The sequence below is a fragment of the Thalassophryne amazonica genome, chromosome 17 (assembly GCF_902500255.1).
Source record: "Thalassophryne amazonica chromosome 17, fThaAma1.1, whole genome shotgun sequence".
Lineage (NCBI taxonomy): Eukaryota > Metazoa > Chordata > Actinopteri > Batrachoidiformes > Batrachoididae > Thalassophryne > Thalassophryne amazonica.
This window is the reverse complement of record NC_047119.1, coordinates 18,532,685-18,558,462: the sequence shown is the minus strand read 5'-3', so window position 1 is coordinate 18,558,462 and position 25,778 is coordinate 18,532,685. Positions and strand designations below refer to the sequence as shown.

Here is a 25,778-nt window from a genome sequence, read left to right as displayed (position 1 = left end):
GTCCTATTTCTTCTTTTGTTAATAAAATACAGGAATGCAGATCCCAGACTACTGTAGGGATCGCTTAAAATTTATTATCTTTATTTATGTATATTTATGCACCCACCAGCAAACATTGCATTATACTTTAGTCGCCTTTCTTTAATGCAATTTTTTTTTCTTTTCTTTACTACTGTACAACTCTTGCTGCTGCAACAACTGATTTTCCCCACTTTGGGATCAATAAAGTTTATCTTATCTTATCTTGTTTCCAATCATCCTCCGTGTCTTACAACAAATTTGATTAAACATTGCAATGTAAGTTAACTTAAAGCAAACAATAGTTGGAGGAGCATGGTAACATCTGCATTTCTGAATTCATGCAACAGATGGCAGCATTTTTCACTTTCTCTTCCCTAGTTACAAATGCACTGCTCATATTTGTGCATGTAAACGTGCACTGTGGAAACAACACACGTTGTAACATGAATGGAAAATCATGTCATTGCTTCTTGAATTTTTTTCCTGCTTTATTTCATTCTATTTTTACTGTTTTATTCTTGTCCCCTGAGTTATAATGACTGTTTTCCTTTTGGTTGTACATTTCTGTGGTCAACCTTTGTCGTTTTAAATTGTGCATTAAACTAAATTACCTTTCGTTCTGGTCCAGGCTTTCTCTGTGGTTTTATATACTTATGAAAATGTCAAAACATAATGTAAAAAGAAAGCAAATATTTGCATGCTTTAGAAAGAAAGAAGAGGACAATGAAGGTCCATGTCTTTAGGGTTCTGGTACTGCCTGTCTGGACTGGAACACTAACTGGTCACCTATAGGGTAACGACTGGATGTATTTGGTTGTAAGTGTCTTTTGAGGATCGTTGAATATGGCTGGAATGACTTTGTGTCACACAAATGTTCCTTCAGGAGGCTCAGATAAGTAATATCAGCTATGGCATTATGACCATATGGCACGTTTCTCTGTGCATGATCCAGCACACAGGTGTCTCGGTGTTGTGGAGCCCAGTAACTGAAGACGCCAAGGAGATGCCCACATTTCTCATGGCTGCTGTAGATACACATTGTGTATGGCATATACTAAATGTACAAAATGGCACAGCCATATGAAAGAATATTTTAACATGTATATTTTAGAATCACAATCAGATTTGAATTTATTGCCAAGTAAGTTCTCACATACAAGGAATTTGCTCTGGTGTCATTGGTGCATAAACAACAATAAAAGAAAAAGAAAGAAAAAACAAAACAAAAAAATATTTCTGTAAGACGTAATTGGTGCATCAATAAAAAAAAGTTAAAAATACTTCTCTAAGAAGTAAAGCAGTCAAATAGACAAATGGGCATGGGGCTGTGCAGGCATGCAGATGTACAGTACCTTTCAGTCTGTGCTTTTGTGGAAATGGGAGGGGGAGGCAGGGTAAATGGGGGTCTCTGGCATTATTTATAAGTCTAGCTGCAGATGGAAAGAAGCTGTTTTGGTCCTGATGGACCTCAGACATCTGCCACAGGGGAGGGTGACTAAATGTTTGTGTCCTGTTCCTGTGTGAGAGGGATCGGCCGCTATCTTCCTTGCTCGCCTCAGGGCCCTGGAGGTGTACATGTAGGATTGAATAGCTTTAAAGCCCCGGTCACAACCCACCATGCGTTTTTTTTTTTCGCCGTACATTTTCTGCGGATGCCACGGCCACTACGCTTTTATGAAAACGTACGGAGGCAGTAGCAAGAGGAGGGAGGGAGGGAGGGAGTACGTTCAACGCACATCTCTAGGAGTGTAACGATAACGAGAGTTGACAATAAAGCAGTGTGTGTGTGTGGGGTCGCTTTTCTTTTTTATGAGCGGGACCGGAGCGGCAGGTGTTTTTTGGCGTCGGCGATGCATGAGCATGTCCAGCCTGCAGCGGTCAGTTGTACGAGTGTTTACTTGCCTTGAAAAGTTACAGCTAGTTAACAGACTGAAGCTGTGGAGTGTCTGTGTTGCTGATGTTTGGAAATAAAGTCCAAGTTCAAGTGAGAAGCTGCGTTGTGCATGCAAGTCTGTCGGCCTCCATAGTATGTGGTGAGTGCCGTAATCCGTACTGCCTACGTACGAATTTGGTTAATTCAATAATAATTGAATGAAAATGTGCTGCTTTGAATCCATACTGAGGCAGTACTCACAACGTGCGTCATCTGTACTGCTGGTGAATCCGCAGCCTGACCGCAGCAAAAGTTCTGCATGCACTAAAACCTCTACAGCGTGTCTGCGTGCTCCTAAATTCGTACTGAGGCAGTACTTATGACGTACGGATCTCCAAATTTAGCCCACGTTTTTGCAAGTAGACTGCACGCACGTGCAAGTACGGCGAGTTGTGACCACGGCTTAATGAGTTAGTGTACACTATACCTGTCAAACATATGGACACATAGTCCCATTCAATGTTTGACTGGTAAAGTGAATGGGAAAAGTGCATAAGTGAATGGGTAGCATATGTCCAATTAAATTCCAATATACACATTAAAATTACACAGAAATACAATCACATGCTATATTGTTTACTTTTTATTTTTTTTTAATTATACTTAAATAAAATTCACTGCTTCACCAGCTGTCAGTATCACTAAATTTCTGTGTAAACATGCTGGTTTACAATAATATTTAAATAAAAAAAATAATATGTTTAAAAAACTGATTTTAACAGGCTGCAAAATTTTAAATGTACCTTAATGGGGAGTTGGAATTTCTCACTCTGACTAACAAACACAGTAATTGCATCAAATATGTCATATTACACAGAAAATAGGCTTTGTTTATGACATTTTATTATTACTATTATTACTTTATTAGTAGTAGTAGTGGAGCACTGATAATAGTCATATTATAAGATGCAGCACAATAACCGTACACCAAAAACTGTGTAGTACTCTGTATGTTTTTCATCCGGCTGCTCCCAGTTTTTGGTCTCACATTGTTCATAAGCTTCTGCGTGAATGAGCCATTCATTTTTGAACAAAGACATGAGACACATCCTACATTTTCAGAGCTACTTTCTTGATGGAAGCTCAGGAAACTGATCAAAATGATCTATTTTCAATATAATAATGATTCTTGGTTTAATAATTCTGTTTATTTCTTTATGTACCTTCCTCAGTTTTATCATTCTGTTCTGTGTCATAGTTTGGTTTAATAATTCTTAGTAAAAATAATAATTCTGTTCATTCCTCATGCAGTTGCTCTGCTTAATAATTCTGTTCACCATGTCTTCTTTTTGGGTGGTTTGTTTATTCAGCTCTTCTGTCTGTGTTTTGTTTTGATCATTTCCCATGTCAGGATTACAGTTTGGTTATTTCCACGTGTTACTTTTGGTCTTACAATTCTGGTTTATTTCCAAGTGTTTGCCTTTCTGTCTTGTTCCTTAATGTCAATATTAATTGAGTTTGTTCTTGTGTTAAATTCATTTGTTTGATGATTTCTCAGTATTCATAATTTCCTTCTATTCATATTTCACAATTCCTAATTATTTTTTGGTTATTCCCCATTTTATTTTCCCTGTCTATTCTCTCCCTTAGTTGATATTTCTTATAGTATTTATAGTTTGTCTTGTGTTTAGTTCCCAGTGTAATGCCCTTATGTAAGTTTTATTTCATTTTTATTACCTTGTCTCTTTTCATTTTCTGAACTTCCTGTTTTAGGTGCACATGTTTGTCATTGTAGTGATTATTTCCTTCATGTATCTTCTGTGTTCCTCAGTGCTGATATGTCTGTTGTTACAACATTGTGTGTTCTAACTGTTTCTAATCTCTGAATTTGAGTCCTGTGTTCTTCGGGTTGAGCCTGCTGTTTATTAGGCTTCCTAGTTGGTGTGATTGATCTCTGTGTTTTGACCTCCTGCCCGATTCCACGATTAATCTACCTGCCCTCACAGACACCTGTGCTGTTTCCTGATCTCCTGTGTACGACCTTCGACTGCCTCTTTTTGATATTAAAGAACTTTGAACCTTACCTTCCTACCTGTCCTCTGTTTTGGAGTCATGCCAGTACTCGAACCGTGATACTCATTTGGAAACATTTTAAGTATCCTCACCTTGCAGAGATGTTTGGAAATGAAGAAATCAACACTGCATGCACAATCTGTATTCTTGAAGATTAATATTATTGTAGAATAAATACAGCTAATCCAACTTATTAAAAGCAGAATTATTATGCAGAAAAATGAAAAACTAAAATTTTTCCATCACACTTTTTTATTTTGATTTATTCAAGTCACTACAACAAATAAATAACTCAAAATTAACTAACACTTTTCCATCCATCCATTTTCTATACCTGCTTACTCCAGTTAAGGGTCACGGGGGACAACCACTTTTGGAATTTCAAAAAATTTTCAGTGAACAATATAGTCACCATTGTTTTTGAGTATCAACCTTCTATCCATGGTGACTGTCAGCATTTTGATCTGCTGACGATCAGCTTATTGAGTAGAGCCTCCCAAATGCTGCTCAAAAGGTGTATTGTTTTCTCTCACCGTTAAGTGATGACGGACCCACAAGTGCTCAATAAATAGTAAATGGACTGCATTTATATAGCGCTTTTCCATCTGCATCAGACGCTCAAAGCGCTTTACAAATAATGCCATTATTCTGTCACCTTTGAGGCCTTTGCTGGCCAGGCAATGAAGTACTTGGATGGAGCATTGTCCTGCATAAAAATCATGGACTTCTTGAATGTTGCAGACATTTTCCTTTAGCACAGTTTGAAAAAAAAGTAGTAGATTTGGGAGTTGATTTCAAGTCCATCTTCAACCTCATCCTTAATAATAACAGCCCATACTGGTACCCCTCCTCCACCTTGCTGGTGTCGGGCTTGAAGTGGTGCTGTGTGTAGATGAGTGATCCAAACACAGGCCCATTACATTCATCTGGTCCATCAAGTCAGTCTCACTTCATCTGTCCACAAAACCTTTGAAAAATCTGTGTTCGGATATTTCTTGACCCAGACTTGTGAATCTCCCTTCCTTACCTATAGGCTAAGGAAGGTTGCAGTTGCGATAGGTTGCGGCTCTGGAATATGGTGACACTGAAGGATAAAGGGTTCCTGGTGGTGTCATGTTAATGTTTAAATCTTCCAAAGTCTTTTGCAATTAATTTGCATCGTTTCTCCTCCACATTTCCTTTGACCCTGTTGACTAATTGCAATAAAATTTTAGACTGTTTGGTGATCATGCCTCAATAGCTATTTCAAGAGTATTGCATCCCTCTGAAAGGCATTTTACATTTTTTGACATTTCATGTTAAATCTCTTTTTTTTTCCTCATTTTGCTTGAGGTAAAGAAGCTTTCTAATAATTATGTATACCTTGATATATGTTGTTAATTTCTTTAGACCACACACACTCCCTCATTAAACAAATACATATCACCAGAGAATGCTTAAATCTAATAAGCATTCAGGTTTATATAGCTTGGAGGTGGGAAATATGCTCAGAAATGATAACGGCAGAATATTCACTTACCTCATGTGCACACAGTGGATTTTCTAAAATTGGTGCATGACAGAAAACGGAAATGACCAAGCAGGAATTTGTACCATGACTTGCTCATCTATATTTCTGATGAAATTCTAAATTCTAAAACTTGACTTAAAAAAATAGTAGTTTCTAGCTAAAGTGACTTCATATCTTGCATGTTTTCATCAAGTTAATATAAGTCAACTTGGTTCTTAAAATACAATTTTGAAAGTGTAAATCTGGGATTTTTCAAACTGGCATTATTTTTAGGGGTTTATCTATTTATTCAATTTTTAACTGGATAAAACAATGCGGGCAGCACAGTGGCTTAGTGGTTAGCACTGCTGCCTCTCAGCAAGAAGGTTGTGGGTTCGCTTCCCACCTGTGGCCTTTCTGTGGGGAGTTTGCATGTTCTCCCCATGCTTGTGTGGGTTCTCTCCGGGTGCCCCGGCTTCCTCCCACATCCAAAGACATACAGGTTAGGTAAACTGAAAAGTTAAAACTGACCCTAGGTGTGTGTGTGCAGGTGTGAATGTGTTTGTCTATCTATATGTGGCCCTACGATAGACTGGTGTCCGGTCCAGGGTGTACCCCGCCTCACCCCATGACTGCTGGGATAGGCTCCAGTCCCCCGTGACCCTTTAATGGAGTAAGCGAGTATAAAAACTGGATTGATGAATAAAAACAATGCTAATCAGTCCACTACTGAGTTAGAAACCTACTACTGTCAAGGGTTAAACAAGTCTATGGGGCAAGCTAAAAACCTTAAAGGAAACTGCATTTTGTCACCAATGAACAGGCAAAAATTTCATTAGACATGTCTTCTAGCATGGAGAGGATCCCTATGGACGCACATGTGCACGTTTACCCCAGTAAATGTACAGAACCATTTAAAAATGACTACTATATGGGCAGGGACTTACCTTAGCCTTCTTTCTGTTTGGTAAGAGCAATTTCTAATTTATTTTCATTTATATAGTGCCAAATCACAACAGAGTTGCCTCAAGGCACTTCACACAAGTAAGGTCTAACCTTACCAACCACCAAAGCAACAGTAGTAAGGAAAAACTCCCTCTGAGGAAGAAACCTCAAGCAGACCAGACTCAAAGGGGTGACCCTCTGCTTGGGCCATGCTACAGACACAAATTACAGAACAATTCACAAAACAAATATACAGGAAATGCTGTTGGTGCACAGGACAGGAGGGTCTCCAGCACAAATACCACACCCATCTCTGGATGGAGCTACACCTTAAACAGAGAGAAAAAACAGAATCAGGCATCGGAAAGATAACAAATACAGTATAATTTGTCAGCATTAAACAACAAGAAAACAGAAAATACTAAGATGAGCACTGGCCACTAACCCTAAGCTTCACTAAAAGACCCAGAATGAGGCTGCAGCACGCTCTGTTTCCTAATAAAATTAATTTAAAAAGTAAAAAGCGTTGAACTATACTATGCCAGTATGCTAGCCATACGAAAGGGAAAATAGGTGCGTCTTAAGTCTGGACTTGAAAGTCTCCACAGAATCTGACGCAGGGAGATCATTCCACAGAACAGGGGGACGATAAGAGAAAGCTCTGTGACCCGCAGACTTCTTATTCACCCTGGGGACACAAAGTAATCCTGCACCGTGAGAATGCAAAACCCGGGCCGGTACGTAAGGTTAATTAGATCAGCTAGGTAGGGAGGTGCCAGCTGTGAACAATTTTATAGACTAGTAGCAGAACCTTAAAATCTGATCTCGCTGGGACAGGAAGCCAGTGAAGAGATGCCAAATGTGTGTAATGTGGTTGAACTTTCTGCTTCATGTCAAAAGTCTGGCTAGAACATTATGAACCAATTGGAGACCCCTAATGCTAGACTGCGGTAAACCAGAAAATAGAACATTGCAGTAGTCCAATCTAGAAGAGATAAATGCATGGATCAGGGTCTCAGCATCAGCCATAGACAGCATGGGATGAATCTTTGCTATATTTCGCAGGTGGAAGAAAGCAGTCCTCGTAATATAATATGGAGGTCAAAGGACAATATAGGATCAAAAATTACCCCAAGGTTCCTCACTTGGAACACAAAGTTCATACAAGTCATTGATCAACAAGGGGTTCATTTCTACTGTTTAACAATGAAGCATTTTGTCTCAAGTGAAAAAGTTTAATGGAAAAACTTCAGAAAATATGGCCCAGGTTAATAAAACCTCATCATTCCTCTTTATGCTTGGAGCCATAAATATCTCATTGACACAGAGGGGATGCATCCTAAAAAGCAGACAACAAAAACCTTTTCAACAAGCTACATGTAACTTCAACCACACCTGCATTTAATTTCGATCATGCATATGATAAGATTATTCCATACAACAATCTCAAAACATCCAAGCGGCAGACAGGTGCATGGTACTGCCTCAAAATCAAAAAAATTTTAACCAATTTGTTGAGAGACTTACAAGATGATAGTGTATATATCTCCATCCAGCTATTGTCTATACGTGAGTTAGGGGTCACGGGGGTTGGAGCCTATCCCAGCAACAAGGGACGCCGCCAGGGATTTTGGGCCCCATGAAAGGAAATCTTATTGGGCCACCCCCATATTATTTTGTCAGTATTATAATTACATTAGGGGCCTCTCTGGGCCCCTGTCAATAATAGACCCCTAAAATCTTTCTCCTTATTCTCCCCTTTTTGGCACCCCTGCCCAGCAGTCATAGATACTGTGAGAAATCTTGGAGTCATTTTTGATCAGGATATGTCCTTCAATGCGCATATTAAGCAAATATGTAGGACTGCTTTTTTACATTTGCGCAATATCTTTAAAATTAGAAAGGTCTTGTCTCAGAGTGATGCTGAAAAACTAATTCATGCATTTATTTCCTCTAGGCTGGACTATTGTAATTCATTATTATCAGGTTGTCCTAAAAGTTCCCTGAAAAGCCTTCAGTTAATTCAAAATACTGCAGCTAGAGTACTGACGGGGACTAGAAGGAGAGAGCATATCTCACCCATATTGGATTCTCTTCATTGGCTTCCTGTTAATTCTAGAATAAAATTTAAAATTCTTCCTCCTACTTATAAGGTTTTGAATAATCAGGTCCCATCTTATCTTAGGGACCTCATAGTACCATATCACCCCAATAGAGCGCTTCGCTCTCAGACTGCAGGCTTACTTGTAGTTCCTAGGGTTTTTAAGTGTTGTGTGGGCCGCTGAAGAGGAGGTACTGCTGGCCCACCACCACCAGAGGGCGCCCTGCCTGGAGTGCGGGCTCCAGGCACCAGAGGGCGCCGCCGCCTCACGGGAGCAGCTAGGTGACAGCTGTCACCCATCACCTGAGACAGCTGACGGCAATCATCAGTGGGGTATATCAGCAGGACGGCACCTCCACCTCATTGCCGAGATATCGTTTCTACCGGAGAGGTAACGTATCGAAGCTAACGGAGTGTATCTTTTTGGATTGTGCTAGTTTGTGGATTACTGTTCCAACGAGAGGTGGAGGTAACTTCCCTGCTGTTCGGAGTCCTGGGTGCAAACGCGCCCCTATCTAACTGTCCTTTGTTCCTCGCCAGCAGTACCAGGTCCGACACGTGGAGGCAGTGGCCACCTGGGAGTTCGGGACTTGGCCTGCTCCAGTATTCCCGGGGTCCTGTGGCGGAGGAAGCCGTGTGGTTCCGGTCTTACCTTGGAGAGGCGTCTCCTATCTTCGAGCCTGCCCACACGACACTTTTGTGAATTGACTGTTGTTCATTTCCGTGATTGGTTGTATTCGTTGTGCACATTCACAACAGTAAAGCGTTGTTATTTTGACTTACTCCATTGTCCGTTCATTTGCGCCCCCTGTTGTGGGTCCGTGTTCCTACACTTTCACAACATTAAGAGTAGAATGGGAGGCAGAGCCTTTAGCTTTCAGGCTCCTCTCCTGTGGAACCAGCTCCCAATTCGGATCAGGGAGACAGACACCCTCTCTACTTTTAAGATTAGGCTTAAAACTTTCCTTTTTGCTAAAGCTTATAGTTAGGGCTGGATCAGGTGACCCTGAACCATCCCTTAGTTATGCTGCTATAGACTTAGACTGCTGGGGGGTTCCCATGATGCACTGAGTGTTTCTTTCTCTTTTTGCTCTTTATGCACCACTCTGCATTTAATCATTAGTGATTGATCTCTGCTCCCCTCCACAGCATGTCTTTTTCCTGATTCTCTCCCCTCAGCCCCAACCAGTCCCAGCAAAAGACTGCCCCTCCCTGAGCCTGGTTCTGCTGGAGGTTTCTTCCTGTTAAAAGGGAGTTTTTCCTTCCCACTGTCGCCAAGTGCTTGCTCACAGGGGTCGTTTTGACCGTTGGGGTTTTTCTGTAATTATTGTATGGCTTTTGCCTTACAGTATAAAGCGCCTTGGGGCAACTGTTTATTGTGATTTGGTGCTATATAAATAAAATTGATTTGATTTGATTTGATAGATGTGGGGTGCGCCCTGTCGCAAGTCCAGATACAGACAAATAAACACATCTACTCCTGCACGCTCGCTTACGTTCACTTTAAAGTTTCCAATCCACCTAACCTACGTGTCTTTCAATGTGGGAGGAAAGAAGGAGAGAACCCACGCAAACACGGGGAGAACATGCAAACTCAACAAAGAAAGGCAAAAAGGGAGGAAGCGACCCCACAACCTTTTGTGTGGGCGTGTCTCATAGGGGTAGGATCAGCTCAGTGGGCGTGTTTCACAGAGGAAGCAGGAGTCAAGATATGGATTTATGTGCCATACATCACGAAGCCCCAATGAGGTGTTTCAGGAGTAAATTTTGTGTAAGATAGGGTAGTTTCTACATACAGAAACAAAGAATTGTGGGGCTCTGAGGTAATTTTACACAAATTGTCAACTTTATTTTAGCATAAATGTAGATAAAAGCAGATTTCAGATGATATGATCCCTTGAACACACCACGTGTTTGGTTATATATCCCACAGTGATTCATACAGAATAAATGTGTATGTTAACATCTTTATACACTGACAGCACAATGTGTCGGTGTTAGTGAAACACTCTGCTGCGTGTTTTGTAATTTAGAACAGGAAGCTCCCCGTTTCCTCTGTCTGGCTCTGTTCCTTCAGCTCATCTGGAAGCTCAAACATGTTAAGATTCCAAGAGGTAATTTAGAGTGAGTCTGTAAACATCCACTTTGAGTAATTTATAGATGGAGTACGGAAGCATATTGCATTCACTTAAAGACAGGACAATCTCCCAGTGTCTTAAAACTCAGATCAAAGTAAAACTTGATTAAATGGAACAATGTCGTGTTTGTTACCAAACTGAGCTCTCAATTAATGAATGCATCTACAAATGCTCTCTAAACTCAGAAAAAAAAATTGGTCAGAAAAACAGAAGAAAAAAAATATTCAGAAAATCAGGAAAAGAATTACTCTGAAAAACCAACCATAAAAATAAATTACTCTGAAAAACCAACCATAAAAATAAATTACTCTGAAAAACAGAAAAACTCAAAAAACATAAATAATTATTCCCAAAAACAGACAAAAAATAAATTACTTAGAAAAATACAAATAATTACTCCGCAAAACAAACCAAAAAAATAAATTCATCAAGTGAATTCAATATGCTTCCGTAGTAAAGAGATCACACCTTCACAAACAGAGCTTTCTAAAAAGAACGAAAATACAGAGCAGGCTTAGAAGATTCTTTAATGTCATTTTAAAGCCACGAATGAAACAATAGCTGTACAGCAGCGTTGAAGCAAACAGGTTTCAAATTTTCTACATAATCTTAACCCCTTAATGCCTGAATTTATATAGCTGTATATAAAAAAAATGTTTTGTGTGTGTTTTTGCCTTTAAGTAGATGGTAAATAATGTTGAGATTATTAATTTCACTTTTGCACAAAAACTACATAGTAATTTTGGTATTTTGGTAATGACTTTATGTTATAATGTTATAATAATAATAATGGTATGCTGCATATTTGCGACAACAGGCATACTGGTCAATTTGGTATGTTGCATATTTGAGTCAAATATTGTAGCGTATATGCGATGATAGGCATTAAGGGGTTAAAACCACATTATTAAAATAGCCACAATAAAACATTCTATCTGTGCGATGCCACAGTTGTTTCTGTTGACCCCTCCTGTGAAAAAGAGCACATCCAGTTAATGTATTGTGTCACATCCTCTCGGTCTGAAGGTGTTACACTGTGGAAGCTGTTAGATACCGTTCGAGGTGACTGTGGAGGTGACTTTCACACCACAGCACAGGAGCGAGGTTCTCTGAAGGGGTTGCTGCCTGTGGGCACTCCAACCAGCAGGGCGTCTTTGCCCGCATTCTGCAAGCAGTACTGTTGGAGCTCTGCAGCGGCCTGGGACACCTGAGATTACTGAAGTACTTCAATAAAAATGGACAATATAGTAACATGGCAACAGTGGTTTGCTGAGTTATTAAATTTAAAAATTAGTAGTAGTAGTAGTAGTAGTAATAATAGTAGTAGTCATAGTAGTAGTATTGCACTCACATCTAAATTCCAAATCCTTTTCCATGTTTGCCTGTCACTTCAATAAAAAATGATATCATCTGTAAACTGGGTATATGTGCTATTTATTGCAGGAAACAAAAGCCAAAAAATGTAACAAAAATCTTCAAATGGTCACACTTTTTCACAAAGCTACACAGTAGGTCACCATGGGCCCTATCTTGATGAGTTATGGCATGTTTTTATATAGCTTTTCCCATTTGCACAGCACATAATCCGAGAGGTGTTTGTCGATGCTGATGTCTTTGCAGGAGCACAAAGGTCCAAACCTTTGGGGTCCTGGTGTTTCCTGTCTTACTGTATGGTTGTGAGAACTATATGCTAACCTGCAACCTAAGGCGACAACGAGATGTCTTTGAAACTAGATCTGTTTGGAGGATCCTTGGAATGACTTTGTATCGAAGGAGTGGTTACTCAGATGATGAGTATGCAGGGTGAGGAAGCATCAGCTACGACATTTTGGACATGTGGCACGTTTGTGTGTACATGATCTAGCGTGCAGTTGCATCAGCGTTGAGGACACAAGTGGATGGAGAAGGCTAAGGGTACACCCATGGTTCACCTGGCTGCAGCCTATAAATGGTTAAATTTAAGAGGTGGGGATGGACCTAGTGTCGACTGTACAGGGGGTACTTTTTAAAATAACTCATTAGTTTAGCTATTTGAAGCCATAAAGTTATAAATTATTTATGGGCGTGGTTGCTTTGAGCTACAGCTGTGTGCTGGAGGTTCTTGCTAGTAGCAGTCGTTAGCTAGCTACTGTCAACTCCCTCCAGCCAATTTGACTGTTTGTGGATTATTTATACAGTTAACTGCGGTTAATTGTATTAGCGGATCATAAAATAAGTTGGTGTTTTAGTATTTCTGCTGGCTAGAATTTTAAGTATTATTTAATTAGTGTTGCCACAGTTAGCACCATATTAGCACTAATTAGCAGCTAGCTTTCTAACATTGCACCAGTGACGGTGCAATATGTCAATCATAGGTTTTAAAAGCCTATACCCAACCACTGCTCCGTCCACAAAAATATACCTGAGCCAATATTAGCCTGTTAGCCTTAGATTAGCATTGCTTGTTGGTAACTGCAAGATGGGGCATGTTTGGGCTTCATTCACCCACACTGCACTACTTTTTGCCCATTTAGGGGTTGGCTGGGAGGTAGGCGGAGGCAGGCACTGCCAAGATGGTGACGTGAGCTTCAAACCTTCTCCTGAGAAACCTAACGGTGATGTTACAAAGGATATTGGGGGGGGGGGCATGACCACCCCAGACCACCCCTCAAGACACCTCAAGAAAAAGCACAGCAAAAGCCTGAGTAAATTATCAAATTTCTTAAATATAACACTCAACTTTTAAAATCTTAAACCAGTATTTTCCTCATTTGTGCTCACTTGACCTCTCTGCTGTAGACCGTCTCCTTACCTTAATTCTTTCCACGCTGGCCTCAAGCTTGAGTTGTTCAACCAGCCTTCGCATGTTGGGTAAGTTGGAATTCGAAGACATGCTGGTAAATTGTTCTGTTAAAGTTCCGTTTTTCCACACAGGTGGAACTGGCGCCTTGAGACTGACTGAGTTTTTTCCGCCCAACACAAAGTAGTTCACTACACAACTGCAGTTTAGGAAAGTAGGAACACTTGAAGACACCTTTAACACTACTAGTACAAAAAAAGTCCCCTCAAAAAGGTTGATTTCTTTGCTGTGCAGTGAGATGAGATATAAAATGGTAACCTGCCTTCATGCTGCAGCACAGACTTCCCCTTCAACATGCCACAAGTGCTGCTACTATTTTCATTCTTCCTTCCACTGGACACCTCCTCTCTGAAACAATCTGCACAAATCTGCAGCTTGTGACGCAGTCCAACCAAGTGCTTTCAGTAATACAGTCGTTATAGCATTTTTTGAAAATATACGCTTTTTAAATAATAATCTTGTGAGGATTTATCACTACTCCTTTTCAAACATATATAAAAACTGACCCACACATTTTTAAACTCTATATTTCTTTGCTCAAAGTGATCCATCCTTTTTGACGGTCACAGTTTGATTTAAATAGAGAATCCTGTAAAATGTTTTGTGATTTCTGTGAATGGGTCTTTATCTGGGGTAGTATGATTGTATAACTTGTGTAGAAAAAAAAAAATCACCAAAACATTAGATGTGTAGGTACATTTTCATTTCGGAATAATTCTTATTGGAGTTGAACAACTTGATATAACACTTTGATAACACTAAATCAAATCAAATCAAATCAATTCAATTTTATTTATATAGCGCCAAATCACAACAAACAGTTGCCCCAAGGCGCTTTATATTGTAAGGCAAGGCCATACAATAATTACGGAAAATCCCCAACGGTCAAAACAACCCCCTGTGAGCAAGCACTTGGCGACACTGGGAAGGAAAACCTCCCTTTTAACAGGAAGAAACCTCCAGCAGAACCAGGCTCAGGGAGGGGCAGTCTTCTGCTGGGACTGGTTGGGGCTGAGGGAGAGAACCAGGAAAAAGACATGCTGTGGAGGGGAGCAGAGATCAATCACTAATGATTAAATGCAGAGTGGTGCATACAGAGCAAAAAGAGAAAGAAACACTCAGTGCATCATGGGAACCCCCCAGCAGTCTAAGTCTATAGCAGCATAACTAAGGGATGGTTCAGGGTCACCTGATCCAGCCCTAACTATAAGCTTTAGCAAAAAGGAAAGTTTTAAGCCTAATCTTAAAAGTAGAGAGGGTGTCTGTCTCCCTGATCTGAATTGGGAGCTGGTTCCACAGGAGAGGAGCCTGAAAGCTGAAGGCTCTGCCTCCCATTCTACTCTTACAAACCCTAGGAACTACAAGTAAGCCTGCAGTCTGAGAGCGAAGCGCTCTATTGGGGTGATATGGTACTATGAGGTCCCTAAGATAAGATGGGACCTGATTATTCAAAACCTTATAAGTAAGAAGAAGAATTTTAAATTCTATTCTAGAATTAACAGGAAGCCAATGAAGAGAGGCCAATATGGGTGAGATATGCTCTCTCCTTCTAGTCCCTGTTAGCACTCTAGCTGCAGCATTTTGAATTAACTGAAGGCTTTTCAGGGAACTTTTAGGACAACCTGATAATAATGAATTACAATAGTCCAGCCTAGAGGAAATAAATGCATGAATTAGTTTTTCAGCATCACTCTGAGACAAGACCTTTCTAATTTTAGAGATACTGCACAAATGCAAAAAAAAGCAGTCCTACATATGTGTTTAATATGCGCATTGAATGACATATCCTGATCAAAAATGACTCCAAGATTTCTCACAGTATTACTAGAGGTCAGGGTAATGCCATCTAGAGTAAGGATCTGGTTAGACACCATGTTTCTAAGATTTGTGGGGCCAAGTACAATAACTTCAGTTTTATCTGAGTTTAAAAGCAGGAAATTAGAGGTCATCCATGTCTTTATGTCTGTAAGACAATCCTGCAGTTTAGCTAATTGGTGTGTGTCCTCTGGCTTCATGGATAGATAAAGCTGGGTATCATCTGCGTAACAATGAAAATTTAAGCAATGCCATCTAATAATGCCTAAGGGAAACATGTATAAAGTGAATAAAATTGGTCCTAGCACAGAACCTTGTGGAACTCCATAATTAACCTTAGTCTGTGAAGAAGATTCCCCATTTACACTCTACTGGTGGTTGGCTCTCACTGCGGTATTGTATCACTTCCTGTTCCGGAGCACAGCGCTGTTTTGCTGTATCTGTTAGCTGTTTAATCTGCGCAGTTAGATTGATCTAGTTACCTAGATAATGATTTGTTTCACAGTGTAATCTTCACGTGCCTTAACTAAAGCACTCCCTCTGCTGAATCACCTCTAAATTATTTACACATTATTCACTTTGTGTGTTTTTAGGAATCCGCTAGCTTAGCGCAGCTACTAGCTCTTAGCCGGTTTACCATGGCGGCTTCTCCTGTCTCTCCTGCACTTTTCTGCTCTGGGTGTGAAATGTTTAGTTTTTCCTTGGCCTCCTTTAGCAGTAATGGTACTTGTAATAAGTGTAGCTTATTCGTAGCTTTGAAGGCCAGGCTGGGCGAATTGGAGGCTCGGCTCCGCACCGTGGAAAATTCTACAGCTAGCCAGGCCCCTGTAGTCGGTACAGACCAAGGTAGCGTAGCCGCCATTAGTTTCCCTCTGGCAGATCCCGAGCAGCCAGGAAAGCGTGCCGACTGGGTGACTGTGAGAAGGAAGCGTAGTTCTAAACAGAAGCCCCGTGTACACTGCCAACCCGTTCACATCTCTAACCGTTTTTCCCCACTCGACGACACACCCACCGAGGATCAAACTCTGGTTATTGGCGACTCTGTTTTGAGAAATGTGAAGTTAGCGACACCAGCAACCATAGTCAATTGTCTTCCGGGGGCCAGAGCAGGCGACACTGAAGGAAATTTGAAACTGCTGGCTAAGGCTAAGCGTAAATTTGGTAAGATTGTAATTCACGTCGGCAGTATGACACCCGGTTACGCCAATCGGAGGTCACTAAAATTAGCATTAAATCGGTGTGTAACTTTGCAAAAACAATGTCAGCCTAGTTTTCTCTTGGCCCCTCCCCAATCGGACCGGGAGTGTTGTGGCTGGGGTGCCTGGCGTGCCTGGCTGGCTTTTGTTTGTCTTCTGTTTTCTGTCTTCTGTTTTTCCTTCCAGGTGGCATGCGTTCAGAACTGAGTGGCTGTGTGGCTGAGTTATTAGGACCTCACCCTGATCACCTGAGGCTGGTCATGTGCAGCTCGTCAGGACTCACAGCTGTGCTGCATCTATATGGATTGGGGCATGGTTGCATTTAAGTCTGGGGTACACAGTGTGTATTTGCCAGAGACTCGACCTTGTGACCAGACGGGTGAGATTGACGTCTAAAGAACCATCTCATCATCATGGACGCAGAGACCGTACCAGGTTTGATGCCATGGTCTGTGAAAGAGGAGGGGGTGAGGTCTCACGCTCGTCAGCACACTTCCTGAGGTACTTTAGGTTTTGTGACTAACATGAGTACAGTCAGTAGATGTGGTGTCCCTCACACCTTATTATATTGAGCTGTTATGTTAGTCGTTTAATCAGCTTCCACTGCAGTGGAGAATTGAACTGGGTGTTCCATGCCTGCAGGGTGGGAAGCTGATTGGTGATTAAGCCAGGAAGTGTTTGCTGTTTATGTACACCTTTGAGTGGTCTCTCTGTGTGTGGAGTGGTGGACTCACATGATGGTTTCTTCTTTCACAGACTCGGTTGGTCGCGGCCACCTGGGGGGGTGTCGGCGGGGTCCTTGGGTCCGAACTGTTCTGGCTCCGGACCGTTTGTGCTGCTGGGAGCGCACCGTTCTTCCACCTCGCCAGACCGCGCACTTATTTTGTTATTAATAAGCACTCACTGTTATGTCATTAAATTCTGTTATCCTTTGAACCGTGCTCTGCTTATTTTATACTGGGTCCTAATGTCAAACGCTGGTCGGTTCTCCGCCCGCATCCGACACATAACGGGGAGTGACATGTTTAGCCGCATGTTCTCCTTGAATTGCTGGCTGTCTGAGTGGTGTCCAAAAAATGAGGTGGGCTTCATAGATAATTGGCAAAGCTTCTGGGGAAAACCTGGTCTTGTTAGGAGAGACGGCATCCATCCCATTTTGGATGGAGCAGCTCTCATTTCTAGAAATCTGGCCAATTTTCTTAAATCCTCCAAACCGTGACTATCCAGGGTTGGGACCAGGAAGCAGAGTTGTAGTCTTACACACCTCTCTGCAGCTTCTCTCCCCCTGCCATCCCCTCATTACCCCATCCCCGTAGAGACGGTGTCTGCTCCCAGACCACCAATAACCAGCAAAAATCTATTTAAGCATAAAAATTCAAAAATAAAAAATAATATAGCACCTTCAATTGTACCACAGACTAAAACAGTTAAATGTGGTCTATTAAACATTAGGTCTCTCTCTTCTAAGTCCCTGTTAGTAAATGATATAATAATTGATCAACATATTGATTTATTCTGCCTTACAGAAACCTGGTTACAGCAGGATGAATATGTTAGTTTAAATGAGTCAACACCCCCGAGTCACATTAACTGCCAGAACGCTCGTAGCATGGGCCGAGGCGGAGGATCAATCAATCAATCAATCAACTTGTTTCTTATATAGCGCCAAATCACAACAAACAGTTGCCCCAAGGTGCTCCACATTGCAAGGCAAGGCCATACAATAATTATGAAAAACCCCAACGGTCAAAACGACCCCCTATGAGCAAGCACTTGGCCACAGTGGGAAGGAAAAACTCCCTTTTAACAGGAAGAAACCTCCAGCAGAACCAGGCTCAGGGAGGGGCAGTCTTCTGCTGAGACTGGTTGGGGCTGAGGGAAAGAACCAGGAAAAAGAGATCGATCACTAATGATTAAATGCAGAGTGATGCATACGGAGCAAAAAGAGAAAGAAACAGTGCATCATGGGAACCCCCCCACAGTCTACGTCTAAAGCAACATAACCAAGGGATGGTCCAGGGTCACCCGATCCAGCCCTAACTATAAGCCTTAGCGAAAAGGAAAGTTTTAAGCCTAATCTTAAAAGTAGAGAGGGTATCTGTCTCCCTGATCTGAATTGGGAGCTGGTTCCACAGGAGAGGAGCCTGAAAGCTGAAGGCTCTGCCTCCCATTCTACTCTTACAAACCCTAGGAACTACAAGTAAGCCCGCAGTCTGAGAGCGAAGCGCTCTAATGGGGTAATATGGTACTACGAGGTCCCTAAGATAAGATGGGACCTGATTATTCAAAACCTTATAAGTAAGAAGAAGAATTTTAAATTCTATTCTAGCATTAACAGGAAGCCAATGAAGGGAGGCCAACACGGGTGAGATATGCTCTCTCCTGCTAGTCCCCGTCAGTACTCTAGCTGCAGCATTCTGAACCAACTGAAGGCTTTTTAGGGAACTTTTAGGACAACCTGATAATAATGAATTACAATAGTCCAGCCTAGAGGAAATAAATGCATGAATTAGTTTTTCAGCATCACTCTGAGACAAGACCTTTCTGATTTTAGAGATATTGCGTAAATGCAAAAAGGCAGTCCTACATATTTGTTTAATATGCGCTTTGAATGACATATCCTGATCAAAAATAACTCCAAGATTTCTCACAGTATTACCAGAGATCAGGGAAATGCCATCCAGAGTAACGATCTGGTTAGACACCATGCTTCTAAGATTTGTGGGGCCAAGTACAATAACTTCAGTTTTATCTGAGTTTAAAAGCAGGAAATTAGAGGTCATCCATGTCTTTATGTCTGTAAGACATCCTGCAGTTTAGCTAATTGGTGGTGTATCCTCTGGCTTCATGGATAGATAAAGCTGGGTATCATCTGTGTAACAATGAAAATTTAAGCAATACCGTCTATAATACTGCCCAAGGGAAGCATGTATAAAGTGAATAAAATTGGTCCTAGCACAGAACCTTGTGGAACTCCATAATTAACTTTAGTCTGTGAAGAAGATTCCCCATTTACATGAACAAACTGTAATCTATTAGACAAATATGATTCAACCACCGCAGCGCAATGCCTTTAATACCTATGACATGCTCTAATCTCTGTAATAAAATTTTATGGTCAACAGTATCAAAAGCAGCACTGAGGTCCAACAGAACAAGCACAGAGATAAGTCCACTGTCCGAAGCCATAAGAAGATCATTTGTAACCTTCACTAAGGCTGTTTCTGTACTATGATGAATTCTAAAACCTGACTGAAACTCTTCAAATAGACCATTCCTCTGCAGGTGATCAGTTAGCTGTTTTACAACTACCCTCTCAAGAATCTTTGAGAGAAAAGGAAGGTTGGGAGATTGGCCCTATAATTAGCTAAGATAGCTGGTCAAGTGATTGGCTTTTAAGTAATGGTTTAATTACTGCCACCTTAAAGGCCTGTGGTACATAACCAACTAACAAAGATAGATTGATCATATTTAAGATTGAAGCATTAAATAATGGTAGGACTTCCTTGAGCAGCCTGGCAGGAATGGGGTCTAATAAGCATGTTGATGGGTTGGATGAAGTAACTAATGAAAAGAAACTCAGACAGAACAATCGGAGAGAAAGAGTCTAACCAAATACCGGCATCACTGAAAGCAGCCAAAGAGAACGATACATCTTTGGGATGGTTATGAGTATTTTTTCTCTAATAGTCCAAAATTTTGTTAGCAAAGAAAGTCATGAAGTCATTACTAGTTAAAGTTAATGGAATACTCAGCTCAATAGAGCTCTGACTCTTTGTCAGCCTGGCTACAGTGCTGAAAAGAAACCTGGGGGTTGTTCTTATTTTTCTTCAATTAGTGATGAGTAGAAAGATGTCCTAGCTTCACGAAGGGCTTTCTATAGAGCAACAAACTCTTTTTCCAGGCTAAGAGAAGATCTTCTAAATTAGTGAGACGCCATTTCCTCTCCAACTTACGGGTTATCTGCTTAAGCTACGAGTTTGTGAGTTATACCACGGAGTCAGACACCTTCTGATTTAAAGCTCTCTTTTTCAGAGGAGCTACAGCATCCAAAGTTGTCTTCAATGAGGATGTAAAACTATTGACAAGATACTCTAACTCCCTTACAGAGTTTAGGTAGCTACTCTGCTCTGTGTTGGTATATGGACATTAGAGAACATAAAGAAGGAATCATATCCTTAAACCTAGTTACAGCGCTTTCTGAAAGACTTCTAGTGTAATGAAACTTATTCCCCACTGCAGGGTAGTCCATCAGGGTAAAATGTAAATGGTTATTAAAAAATGATCAGACAAAAGGGAGTTTTCAGGGAATACTGTTAGTCTTCTATTTCCATACCATAAGTCAGAACAAGATCTAAAATATGATTAAAGTGGTGGGTGGACTCATTTACTTTTTGAGAACAGCCGATAGAGTCTAATAATAGATTAAATGCAGTGTTGAGGCTGTCATTCTCAGCATCTGTGTGGATGTTAAAATCGCCCACTATAATTATCTTATCTGAGCTAAGCACTAAGTCAGACAAAAGGTCTGAAAATTCACAGAGAAACTCACAGTAACGACCAGGTGGACGATAGATAATAACAAATAAAACTGGTTTTTGGGACTTCCAATTTGGATGGACAAGACTAAGAGACAAGCTTTCAAAATGAATTAAAGCTCTGTCTAGGTTTTTGATTAATTAATAAGCTGGAATGGCAAGATTGCTGCTAATCCTCCGCCCCGGCCCGGCTACGAGCATTCTGACAGTTAGTGTGACTCGGGGGTGTTGACTCATTTAAACTAACATATTCATCCTGCTGTAACCAAGTTTCTGTTAGGCAGAATAAATTAATACGTTAGATCAATTATTATATCATTTACCAACAGGGACTTAGAGAAAGGACCTAATGTTAATTAGCAGCAGCAATCTTCCATTCTAGCTATTAATTAATCAAAACCCCAGACAGAGCTTTAATTCATTGAAAGCTTGACTCTTAGTCTTGTCCATTCCCAAATTGTAAGTCCCAAAAACCAGTTTTATTTGTTATTATCTATCGTCCACCTGGTCGTTACTGGTTGAGTTTCTCTGTGAATTTTCAGACCTTGTTGTCTGACTTAGTGCTTAGCTCAGATAAGATAATTATAGTGGGCGATTTTACAATCCACACAGATGCTGAGAATGACAGCCTCAACACTGCATTTAATCTATTGTTAGACTCCATTGGCTTTGCTCACAATGTAAATGAGTCCACCCACCACTTTAATCATATCTTAGATCTTGTTCTGACTTATGGTATGGAAAATTGAAGACTTAACAGTATTCCCTGAAAACTCCCTTCTGTCTGATCATTTCTTAATAACATTTACATTTACTCTGATGGACTACCCAGCAGTGGGGAATAAGTTTCATTACACTAGAAGTCTTTCAGAAAGCGCTGTAACTAGGTTTAAGGATATGATTCCTTCTTTATGTTCTCTAATGCCATATACCAACACAGTGCAGAGTAGCTACCTAAACTCTGAATGAGATAGAGTATCTCGTCAATAGTTTTACATCCTCATTGAAGACAACTTTGGATGCTGTAGCTCCTCTGAAAAAGAGAGCTTTAAATCAGAAGTGCCTGACTCCGTGGTATAACTCACAAACTCACATCTTAAAGCAGATAACCCGTAAGTTGGAGAGGAAATGGCATTTCACTAATTTAGAAGATCTTCACTTAGTCTGGAAAAAGAGTCTGTTGCTTTATAAAAAAAAAAGCCCTCCATAAAGCTAGGACATCTTACTACTCATCACTAATTGAAGAAAATAAGAACAACCCCAGGTTTCTTTTCAGCACTGTAGCCAGGCTGACAAAGAGTCAGAGCTCTATTGAGCCGAGTATTCCTTTAACTTTAATTAGTAATGACTTCATGACTTTCTTTGCTAATAAAATTTTAACTATTAGAGAAAAATTACTCATAACCATCCCAAAGACGTATCGTTCTCTTGGCTGCTTTCAGTGATGCCGGTATTTGGTTAGACTCTTTCTCTCCGATTGTTCTGTCTGAGTTATTTTCATTAGTTACTTCCTCCACACCATCAACATGTCTATTAGACCCCATTCCTACCAGGCTGCTCAAGGAGCCCTACCATTAATTAATGCTTCGATCTTAAATAGGATCAATCTATCTTTATTAGTTGGCTATGTACCACAGGCTTTTAAGGTGGCAGTAATTAAACCATTACTTAAAAAGCCATCACTTGACCCAGCGCTATCTAGCTAATTATAGGCCAATCTCCAACCTTCCTTTTCTCATCAAAAATTCTTGAAAGGGTAGTTGTAAAACAGCTAACTGATCATCTGCAGAGGAATGGTCTATTTGAAGAGTTTCAGTCAGGTTTTAGAATTCATCATAGTACAGAAACAGCATTAGTGAAGGTTACAAATGATCTTCTTATGGCCTCAGACAGTGGACTCATCTCTGTGCTTGTTCTGTTAGACCTCAGTGCTGCTTTTGATACTGTTGACCATAAAATTTTATTACAGAGATTAGAGCATACCATAGGTATTAAAGGCACTGCGCTGCGGTGGTTTGAATCATATTTATCTAATAGATTGCAATTTGCTCATGTAAATCAATCAATCAATCAATTTTATTTATATAGCGCCAAATCACAACAAACAGTTGCCCCAAGGTGCTTTATATTGTAAGGCAAGGCCATACAATAATTACGTAAAAACCCCAGCGGTCAAAACGACCCCCTGTGAGCAAGCACTTGGCGACAGTGGGAAGGAAAAACTCCCTTTTAACAGGAAGAAACCTCCAGCAGAACCAGGCTCAGGGAGGGGCAGTCTTCTGCTGGGACTGGTTGGGGCTGAGGGAGAGAACCAGGAAAAAGACATGCTGTGGAGGGGAGCAGAGATCAATCACTAATGATTAAATGCAGAGTGGTGCATACAGAGCAAAAAGGAGAAGAAACACTCAGTGCATCATGGGACCCCCCAGCAGTCTAAGTCTATAGCAGCATAACTAAGGGATGGTTCAGGGTCACCTGATCCAGCCCTAACTATAAGCTTTAGCAAAAAGGAAAGTTTTAAGCCTAATCTTAAAAGTAGAGAGGGTGTCTGTCTCCCTGATCTGAATTGGGAGCTGGTTCCACAGGAGAGGAGCCTGAAAGCTGAAGGCTCTGCCTCTCATTCTACTCTTACAAACCCTAGGAACTACAAGTAAGCCTGCAGTCTGAGACTGAAGCGCTCTATTGGGGTGATATGATACTATGAGGAGGAGGAAAAGCAGGAAATTAGAGGTCATCCATGTCTTTATGTCTGTAAGACAATCCTGCAGTTTAGCTAATTGGTGTGCGTCCTCTGGCTTCATGGATAGATAAAGCTGGGTATCACCTGCGTAACAATGAAAATTTAAGCAATACCGTCTAATAATACTGCCTAAGGGAAGCATGTATAAGTGAATAAAATGGTCCTAGCACAGAACCTTGTGGAACTCCATAATTAACCTTAGTCTGTGAAGAAGATTCCCATTTACATGAACAAATTGTAATCTATTAGATAAATATGATTCAAACCACCGCAGCGCAGTGCCTTTAATACCTATGGCATGCTCTAATCTGTGTAATAAAATTTTATGGTCAACAGTATAAAAAGCAGCACTGAGGTCTAACAGAACAAGCACAGAGATGAGTCGACTGTCTGAGGCCATAAGAAGATCATTTGTAACCTTCACTAATGCTGTTTCTGTACTATGATGAATTCTAAAACCTGACTGAAACTCTTCAAATAGACCATTCCTCTGCAGATGATCAGTTAGCTGTTTTACAACTACCCTTTCAAGAATTTTTGAGAGAAAAGGAAGGTTGGAGATTGGCCTATAATTAGCTAAGATAGCTGGGTCAAGTGATGGCTTTTTAAGTAATGGTTTAATTACTGCCACCTTAAAAGCCTGTGGTACATAGCCAACTAATAAAGATAGATTGATCATATTTAAGATCGAAGCATTAATTAATGGTAGGGCTTCCTTGAGCAGCCTGGTAGGAATGGGGTCTAATAGACATGTTGATGGTGTGGAGGAAGTAACTAATGAAATAACTCAGACAGAACAATCAGAGAGAAAGAGTCTAACCAAATACCGGCATCACTGAAAGCAGCCAAAGATAACGATACGTCTTTGGGATGGTTATGAGTAATTTTTTCTCTAATAGTTAAAATTTTGTTAGCAAAGAAAGTCATGAAGTCATTACTAGATAAAGTTAAAGGAATACTCGGCTCAATAGAGCTCTGACTCTTTGTCAGCCTGGCTACAGTGTTGAAAAGAAACCTGGGGTTGTTCTTATTTTCTTCAATTAGTGATGAGTAGTAAGATGTCCTAGCTTTACGGAGGGCTTTTTTATAGAGCAATAGACTCTTTTTCCAGGCTAAGTGAAGATCTTCTAAATTAGTGAGACGCCATTTCCTCTCCAACTTACGGGTTATCTGCTTTAAGCTGCGAGTTTGTGAGTTATACCACGGAGTCAGGCACTTCTGATTTAAAGCTCTCTTTTTCAGAGGAGCTACAGCATCCAAAGTTGTCTTGAATGAGTAGGTAGCTACTCTGCACTGTGTTGGTATATGGCATTAGAGAACATAAAGAAGGAATCATATCCTTAAACCTAGTTACAGCGCTTTCTGAAAGACTTCTAGTGTAATGAAACTTATTCCCCACTGCTGGGTAGTCCATCAGAGTAAATGTAAATGTTATTAAGAAATGATCAGACAGAAGGGAGTTTTCAGGGAATACTGTTAAGTCTTCAATTTCCATACCATAAGTCAGAACAAGATCTAAGATATGATTAAAGTGGTGGGTGGACTCATTTACATTTTGAGCAAAGCCAATTGAGTCTAATAATAGATTAAATGCAGTGTTGAGGCTGTCATTCTCAGCATCTGTGTGGATGTTAAAATCGCCCATTTTAATTATCTTATCTAAGCTATGTTGGGGAAGTGTCGTGACACGGACCCACAACAGGGGGCATTAATGAAGGGACAATGGAATAGCCAAAAAGTAACAATTTAATGTTGTGAAAGTGCACAATGTGATACAGACAGATACAAATGTGTTATATTAATCCAACAAAAGGTGACGTGTGGCAGGCTCGAAGATAGGAGACGTCCGGTGAGAGAGAAGCCGGAACCCACACAAGCCTCACCACCAACGGACCTGAAGAACACCGGAGCCACCAAGCCCTGCGCCCCAGGTGGCCACTGTCTTCAGCAGTCAGACCCGGTACTGCTGGCAGAAAACAGAAACAGTTCTGGATGAGTGTGAGTTCGCAC

General features: G+C 40.7%; 1 protein-coding gene across 1 annotated transcript; it reads right to left on the bottom strand.

Moving 5' to 3' along the window:
• Positions 1-11,495: 11,495 nt before the first annotated feature.
• On the bottom strand, positions 11,496-13,835 carry gng10 (guanine nucleotide binding protein (G protein), gamma 10). Its single transcript, XM_034192239.1, has 3 exons — positions 13,432-13,835; positions 11,695-11,847; positions 11,496-11,610 (listed from the first exon to the last, which is right to left on the bottom strand). The coding sequence occupies exons 1-2, from the start codon at positions 13,510-13,512 to the stop codon at positions 11,722-11,724; spliced, it is 207 nt and encodes a 68-aa protein (XP_034048130.1). The 5' UTR covers positions 13,513-13,835; the 3' UTR covers positions 11,496-11,610; positions 11,695-11,721.
• Between the last annotated feature and the right edge of the window lie 11,943 nt (positions 13,836-25,778).

Excerpts from the sequence above, each read along its gene's own strand:
- gng10 (XM_034192239.1), bottom strand. The coding sequence starts at position 13,512 with ATGTCTTCGAATTCCAACTTACCCAACATGCGAAGGCTGGTTGAACAA. Across the intron at positions 11,848-13,431 it reads CCAGCGTGGAAAGAATTAAG|GTGTCCCAGGCCGCTGCAGA; the intron begins GTAAGGAGACGG and ends CAGTAATCTCAG.